At 35.6% G+C, this 8,926-nt stretch overlaps 1 protein-coding gene across 1 annotated transcript; it reads right to left on the bottom strand.

Annotated features, from left to right (window-relative positions):
• Positions 1 to 6,587: 6,587 nt before the first annotated feature.
• Positions 6,588 to 7,379, bottom strand: LOC137655322 (uncharacterized). The gene has a single exon (XM_068389211.1). The coding sequence runs from the start codon at positions 7,377 to 7,379 to the stop codon at positions 6,588 to 6,590; it is 792 nt and encodes a 263-aa protein (XP_068245312.1).
• Positions 7,380 to 8,926: the final 1,547 nt, after the last annotated feature.

Below are 8,926 nucleotides of genomic sequence, written 5' to 3'. Positions count from 1 at the left end.
AACTACGTGGGTCGAGATTAAATCCCTAAACTGAATTTTGATATGAATTTCAATACTGCTGAATTAGTGCATCTTATATTTCTCAATACCAATTAAGGTTTGTTAATTTTAAGATGTATGCGCATCGCACCAGTCCATTGCTGATTAATCATTTAAATTATTAATTTTTAGCAAGCCAGAATAGGTAGGGTTGTTGTGTATATAAACTCCCTTAGAGCAGCAAGATTTCTCTAAAGTATTTAGTACAAAATCCTGCCTCATCTGCACTCCTTGCAACAATACATTGCCCTGTCCTGAAGTCCCGATATGGCACCCCCAATGGATTACCGCGCGCATCATGACAGTCACTTGTTTGGCAAGGTGAAGCCAGGTGATCTCCTCGACCTTAGTGTCGACCCATTCGATTAGAAGCCGCCCTGGCCTACTGACCTGCCTGGTCAGTGAACCTGTGCACCTCTGGCTCACCCCCTCTCCCAAAACGTGACTCACCAAGGAGTTTTGTGGCTGCCGGCAGGAAGTGAAGGAGTGGAACCTGGAAACCTATTGCCACAAACGAGGATTCTTGGGGTGGGCCAGTAAAAAGTGCAAAGTGCAACCAGGTCAACAGCCATCACGGGCATAGGACTAATCTTCAAAGGAGTGCAGGTACTACAACAATGGCCATTTAGTTTTCCCCCATTTTTTCTTAGCTTAGACTAATTTTAACTTGCTTAGAATAACTGGCTTTTACACTATTCGGACTGTGTGTGGTGGGATTGTGTGTAAATATTTTTCCGTTATTATTTTTTGCCTTTTGAGACTAACACAGTCTCTGGGTCACATGGGCCACGTGTCCGACCCAATTTTGATTTTTAGTTATCGTAGACCACGTGTCTAAACCATTTTTCACTATTTGAATTGCATTTGTTTTGATACCATTTTTTGTACTGTTAAGATGTCCGTTTTCTTTTCATGTAAATTTGTGAATAAATCATTATTAGGTTAATTACACCTCTTTCGTATTTTTGCTCCCTCATTTATTTTAATGTGTGAATTGAATAGTTGATCACGGGACAAAATACCCAATATTTAAAGAGTAAACCTAAGTAATTCTATAGGTGGTAACAGCGAGGAACTTTGCATTAATATATTTGCTTCGAAGGTAAAGATCCTTATCTTTAAACTTTTAAACTACTTTACATCACTGCTCCTATTTTGGATTTTGTCTAATTACATTAACGTAAAATACCTGTCCAGCATCTCGCCAGGGTAGCTGGGACGGAGTCGGAACAGAGCCTGAGAGTGAGATGACTTTAGACCTGACAAAGCTAGAGTAGGCCATAAATTATTTCTAATTCTACGTGTGGAGTTCTCCGGCCTCTGGACAGTAAATTTCCCCCTTTTGTATTTAAGAGTGATGGTTAGTGAGTTGTGACAGTAAAGTATTAGCTGGGCGTTTGTGCCCCTGTTGAACTTTATGTAACTGTCATAAGGAGACTTTCCCGGACTAAGTTCCCACTCAGAGCATAAAAAATTCTCCACATCGTACTCATGTTGTCAGGTCCTAATTCAATTCTTAAATCTTGAGTCTGTATTCCTCATTTCTTCCTCATATATCCTCCTCCCCTCTGGATTTCATACTTGAGTAATCGAGTTTTCATGTTTCTGATAGATGTCCTTCCAGTATTGTTTTAACTCTGTCTCTATGTTTTTTTCTTCAATTTTAGCACCTTGAATATCATATATTTCAATTTTGGGATTATTTTTTATTTTATTTTCTCCTCTAAGCTTCTTTATATACATGTATAAGCTTTTGCTTCTGTTCTGAGCGTGTTTTATTTACTTGTTTACTTGTTTTGGGTTTAAATCCAACCCTCCACTGAAGTCGAGTGAACTACTTCTCGGGCGGGTCCATATTAATCATCTAACGAAACATTTTCATTATAACTTATACAATTCTTTGATTGTAGCATCTTCCAAATCATATGATCTTGTGAAAAGTAATGTCTTTAGTTTCTTCTTAAATTCAATTGCTCCCTTTAGGTCCTTCATTTCAGTTGGCAGTTTATTATAATGTCTAGGCGCACAGTAGCTAAAAGCCCTTTCACCAAATTTACTATTTGCTCTTGGTTCAGATAGCCTATGTTTGTCACTCATGTGTCTTGTGTTAACATTTGTTTCTAGTTCTAGTTTATTCAGGCATTCTTTTAGATATTTTGGTTCAGAATCTTAAACGTTAGTAAGAGTAGCTTGTATTCAATTCTCGCTTTTACCGGTAGCCAGTGTAATTTAATTAGTGCAGGGGTAACTCTTTCCCTATTGTGTAGTCCTTTTATTAATCTAGCGGCTCTGTTTTGTACCCTCTGAATTTTCTTCAGCTGATAATTTGGTAAGCCATAGAACAGTGAGTTGCAGTAATCAATTCTTGAAAATATGTGGTGATTAATGAGTATGGCCATAGATTTTTCATCTAAGTATTTACTAATAAATGCTATGTTTCTAATATGATAGTTACAATTTCTTACCATATTATTTATATGTTCATTCATTGTCAGTCTATCATCCATGATTACTCGTAGATTCCTGACAGATTTCTTTAGGTCAATGATCGATTGACCTATTTCAATTCTTTGGAAGCATTCGATTTGTTAGTTTTGTCGCATACTGAGTTACTGCATCATTCACTAGATTTTGGACTTTTTGTTTTTGTTGTTGATATTGTCTTTCAAATATTTCTCTCTCATGATCATCTGCTGCTCCCCCTTTCTTCTTATTAAAGCTTCGTCTTTTACTAATTTCTTTTTTATGCTTTTTGTAAACCATACAGGTTCAATTTTATCAATATCTATGAATCTCTTCCAAAATTTTGTTTCCATTTCTTCTACTGAGATTTGTTTTGCTTTTTGTTCAAATAGTTCTAGCTGACATTCATCTATTTCACCGAATTTTTTTTCAAATCTTTCTAGGAAGTTTTTCTTTGTCTCTTCATTAAGCTTCATATAAGTAATTAACTCTCTCTCCTTTCTTCTGGGGTTTGCCTGATATTTCACACTAAATAGGGCTTCTAATAAGTGGTGGTCTGACAGATCAAGTTTTATTTTGTTTTCATCAATCAACATCTTTCAGAATGTTTTGTACATCAATTGACTGCATAAGATGAAGTCAATAGAGCTTTTTTGGTCACCCCTACTCCATGTAACCTCACCTTCACACAGGGGGTCACCTTTCAGTATTACCATATGGTTCCTGGTTCCTTACTGCTCACTCCGCAAAATAAGTTTGCGGGCACTCTATCTCTTTATAGATAGGTGCAAAACTTCTAAGCTTATTCTTATTATTGTTATTAAGTTTATATCACATGTGCCTTAAATAAATTAATATCATAATGAGGTTCTCAATCTTTACTTTCATTCCATTCTATCTTGAAATTGGATAGGATAACACCTTGCTATCATCAGTTTTGGCAACCTATTGTGGTAATCAGTCTGCACTTCTTAAACTCTTCTTTTATATGCATTGCCCTACCTATAAATGCAACCAGATCCCTGCTAGGATTTTTCAGCGTACCTAAACTTATTTCTACATTCTTTAGCTGTCCTAATTTTGGGCATAAAAATAAATGTTCAGTAGTGTCTTCTTCCTCTTTGCACAAGTCACATAAATTGTCATCATATTTTCCCCTGAAATTTGCTTTTAAGTTGAGCATATTTAATCTTGCTTTCATCACAAGGGATGCCTTATCCAGATACATTTTTCTGATATAAGGCAGAGGGCCATTTCCTTTAATAAATCTTAATTTTTTCATTATTTTCTTTTTTTCTTCAATAGTTTCTTCTATTTTTTCCATAATTCTTTTCTTGATTTCTTTTTTCAGGGTCCTTTTCCCCCAATTTCTTATTTCTTCAACTTCCATCCCATATTTACTGCAGATTTCTTCTACGCTCTTGCTCCAGCACTTTCCATACGGGTTCTTCAACTGATCCTCAATTATCTCTCTTATTAATCTTTTTTCCTCGGAGTTTATGATATCATGAAAGAGCATTAATTTCTTATATTCTATTCTGCAGGACACCGGCCATATTCCTGTTTCTGCAAGTATGCCCCATTATGGAGTACTCGCAGGTAGTTCATACATATTTCTTATTATCTTGTATAGGAGGTTTTCTAGTTCTTTCATATCTTTGTCCCTAATTACACTCCAGGTCTCCACGTTAGCAAATATTGTTGGTACTACTACTGTTTCATATATTTTCTTTCTGACTTCCAATGCCATCTTTCCTACTTTTCTCGTATCCCCATATTTTCTTATTTCTTGGGTCATATATGCGACCCTCAGGCTTTTTTTTACTGATACTCAATTCTTTGTTTCCCTTCTCTGTATACCATTCACCCAGATACTTATATTCCTTAACTAAACTTACTTTTCCGTTCTTCACTTTTCTCTAAGCTATGACAGTTACTTATGGCACTTTCGATACCATCTTTCCTTCCTGTGGGAAACATTATATCATCTACAAATACTAGTGATTCTATTTCAATATTTCTTATCAATGTGATATTTTTTCTGCTAATGCTATTGACTTTGTCAGTTGCTATACTGCATAGCTTGGGTCCATATATCGTTCTTTGTCTCACATTTCCTTCAATCTTTATATCTTCTGTTGTACCTGCTGGACAGTTGATAGCTGCTCTACCTTTTTCATTCATTTTTTTAACTATCAATGCTTCCTTCCATCCTATCATTTTTCCCATTTCTTTTATGCAGTCCTTTAGGTCTAGCTTATCGAAGCACTTATACGCATCACAGAACCATACGTATGTCGACCCTCCCAAATAGGCATTATAGTCTATTACTGCATTTAGTGTAAGCAGATGATCGGCCGTAGATCTTCCTTCAATGCCTCCACACTGGAATCGACTCATCTCTTCTTTGAATCTGTCCTTATATTTTTTCATCCTTATTTTCTCGTATATTTTACTAATTATGCTTGTGATAAATAAGCCTCTTTTATTTTCTAGTTCTATTTTATTTCCCTTTTTGTGGATTGAAAGTATCCACATCTCTTCCCACTCTTTAGGGATACATATGCTTTCGTCAATTTCTGTTAGGATCAGCTTCAGACTTTCTATTATTTCTTTCCCCATCATTTTAATCATAACATTGTTCAATCCTTGCCTGTCCATTGTGTATTTGTCTTTCAGGCTTTTTATGATGGCTTCTACTTCTTGATATGTTATTTTCTCTTCCTTGCTGGATCTCACTCTGTCACTTCCTGACAGCCATTTATCAAACATGTTGTTGATTTCTTCTGCCAGGGTCTCTTCTTCACTTTGGGGAATTTCTAGCTTAAATAAATCACTGTAGAATTTCTCATATTCTTTCTTTATTTCTTCAACATCCTCTATTATTTCTCCATCCTTTCCTCTGATTGCTGTACATTTACTGGCATTTTTTCCATCTACTTTCTTCTTGAATTCCCAGAAGGCTGTGCTGTTCATACCTCCTTTTGCTTTGATCTCTTCTACTTACTTGATTATTCTTAAGCCTTCCTCTTTTTGTTTTTCTTCTTGTATGTATAGGTCTACGAGGCTCTCCTGTACTTTAAATCTTCTCTTGACCTCATTGTTTTCCTTTCCAAGATTAATACAATTCTTTTTTAAGGTTTTCTTAAGTTTCATTAATTTCCTTAATTCTTTGGACCTCTTGTTTTTTCTGTTTGTCTCTTTTACACTACATTTCTTAATATTTCTTGCACTTTTTTTTTGCCATTTTGAATATTTTCTTACACTAGCTTTTTCTTTGGCAATCTTTATAAGTTCCTTTTTATCTTTGTGGACTTTTAAATGGTTCCAGACTATTTTATATCTAACCTTTCTTTCTTTCTTGTTTAGGGTCAGCCAATTCATTTCGAGTAGGATGGCACAGTGATCAGAATACACTATTTCTTTTCATATTCTGTAGGGTGTTATCAATTTCTCTTCGTCAATTACCATGCTACTAATACCTTCTTCGTCTTCTTCTCTAACTAGAGCATAATCTATCACTGATTTCTTCTCTTTTTCAATTCTCGTCCAAGTCCCTCTGCATTTCGGGTTGCTATTTGCAATTATCATGTTGGACTCCTCTGCCAAATCTCTTAACATTTTGCCTGATTTTGTAATCTCATTACTATTGTTTTTTATTATGCTTCCTACTTTACAGATGAAGTCTCCCATTACAACTACTTTTTCTTTTCTGCTATTTGCTATCATTATTTCGTCTTTCATAGACTTGTACATATTTTCTAAATGGCTTGACTTTGTTTTATTTTCTTGTGGGGCATAGATTACTCCTAATCTGACTTTAGTCTTCCCATTATCAATTTTTACCCATTGAGACTCGTGACCCTGGTTTTCGCTTTTTATTTCCACCGTTACATTTTCCAATTCATTGTTTATTGCAATCAACACTCCTCCTCCGTTTGATTTTCTGTTATTATTAAAGACCCTATAACCAGCTATCTTCATATTTTCTTCCTCCTTCAGATGGGTTTCTGTGATGCAAATAACAGTTGGTTTAACTTTTTCTATTATTTCCTCTAGCGAGTCCACTTTTGATTTTATGCCCCTTATGTTAATGTAATAGATCTTAAAAGCTTTGTAAAATTTTGCTTTCTTTTTTCCTCTTCTCTTTTTATTTCTTCTTTTCTCTTCCATTTTACAGGCAACGACCTGTTCTTCCTTGACCACCCTGTGGTATCATGTAGTCCATTCCTAGGGCTGTGTTGGGGTTTCCCACTGCCCTTCCTGCCCACGTCAAGTTGTGTTGACTCGGGTTGTATGATTTTTCGTACCTTATTTCTTGTATCAATCTCCCCATTTCCTCCATTCTTGAACTTAAAAAATTTATTTGGTTTTCCATCCTTTTTTTTACTTGGACCGTTGCTTACTTGATTCTTTACTTTTCCCTCCTTTGTATGTTTATACTGCTCCTCGTTTCCTCTAAATTTTGATCTGGTTTCTTTGTTTCTAATATTGTAGTGCCTGAATGAGCATGTATGGCCTCTTTTGCAGGCACCATTCACATAATCTCTGCATATTTTCGATCCATCTTTCCCATAGTTTATTTTGTTGACCATTTTCTTTTCCCAGTGACCATATTTGCACTCCCTGCCTAACCTACACCTGCCTTCTTTGTAAAACTTACACTGGATGTGCTTCCTCAACTCGTTTCTCTGAGGGTTATCTTCACCTTCCTGGCTGCGTCTGTGGAGGAAGTCGCATTGATCGTCCTTTTCTACAGACTCCATTTCTAAAGAAGTAGCATATTTTGGGGGTCTTTTCTTTCCGTTTTTCTGAAGGAATCTCATTCTGTTCTTTCTCTTTTTCATCTTTACTTGTTTCATCTTTGCTTTCTTCATTATTTACCACTGAATTATTTTCACCTGAATTTTCCCCCTCTGTTGTCTCTGTTCTTTATAAACTAGTTGCCCTTTCATTTGCCAACTCCTCTACTTTGCCCTCTGTTATTAATTTTCTGTTGATGATCCTCAAGTGCTCAATTTGGGACCATTGGTTCCCTATTGTTCGTTTATGGTCAGCCAGTTCACCTAGGCACAATTCTAGATCATCTTTATAGTTCCGACAATCTTTTTTGAGCATTTCTATTTCAGCATCTCGTGAACTGATTTTGTAGCAGTTTTCTTCCAGCATTTTAGACATCAAATGTATGTGGCTTCCCATTTGCGACTCTGACATTCCATTTTCTCCTTTTTTGTTTCTGTCTTTTCCGTCACAACATTTTCCCATCAGGAATTGTTTTGTTTCCACTGAGCAGCCGGCACAAAACCAGAAACGCCCATCAATCTTTTCCGTCATTTTGATAGTTTTGAGCAGCGTTTTTTGTTGGCTTATTGTTGCGGTTGCTAAATTAATGCACTGGAGGCAGTACCACTCCTTGCATTTATCGCATTCTGCGCTTTCATCGTCCGGGCCTAACTCTAGAGTACAGCTGGCACATTGGTATGAATCACTACACTCTTTTTGTGAGGACGTGACTATTGTATCCAGCTCTACGTCTTCCCTAGACTTTCCTTCTATAATATTCCTGCTATCTCCTATGTCTATAAGTCTACTTTCTTGTGAGTCCTGGCTGTTATCCCCTAGACTAATCATAGACACGTCCGTCTTATCTAGGCTAGCTTCTTTCATTTTTCCCACAACTTTGATTACTCTACCCCTAGTTGTCGTGGTTTTGCACCCTACTTTATCGGCCATATTATTTAATTAACTTTTCTTTGCTGATGTTTTCTCGTATATATATATATATATATATATATATATATATATATATATATATATATATATATATATATATATATATATATATATATATATATATTTTTTTTTTTTTTAAATCAGGTATGCCGACCACGTGAGTTGCCTCGACTGAGAACAAAAGATATTATCTTACCTTATTTCAATTTTGTCACGACTTTGACTTATTGCTTGAATTACTTGTTACTTCACTCTCAGTTTGAGTTTCACAATTTACACTATTTCTCGTTAATTTCTCACTAATTATCTTATTTTGCAGAGCACTAAACAACACAGGCACAGGTTTCAGGTCTCATGTTTTTCAGCAATATCTAGGACTATGCTTCCTGTTCTGTTCAAACTTTGTTGTCCTATAAATCCTAGGTGTCCGTTAAAATCCCCTAAAAGTATTATTGGTGAATCTGGTAAATTTTCTAGAATACCCATGATATCCAACTTTATTCTAACATTTCTGTTGTAATATGTAGTATCAAAATATGTCACAATTAACTGAAAGTTGAATTCAAATATTTTACATGAAGCATGTAGTATGCCATTATTTTTAATCATTTGTTTCTCCACATGTATGTGCTCTTTCTTATACAGTATCATAATTCCTCCTCCTCTCTTATCTCTTTTATCCCTTTACATT

The sequence above is a fragment of the Palaemon carinicauda genome, chromosome 16 (genome assembly GCF_036898095.1).
Source record: "Palaemon carinicauda isolate YSFRI2023 chromosome 16, ASM3689809v2, whole genome shotgun sequence".
Lineage (NCBI taxonomy): Eukaryota > Metazoa > Arthropoda > Malacostraca > Decapoda > Palaemonidae > Palaemon > Palaemon carinicauda.
This window is presented reverse-complemented; position numbering and strand designations above follow the sequence as displayed.

Bases quoted from the DNA above. Each gene is read 5' to 3' on its own strand.
- LOC137655322 (XM_068389211.1), bottom strand. From the start codon at position 7,379: ATGAAGAAAGCAAAGATGAAACAAGTAAAGATGAAAAAGAGAAAGAAC.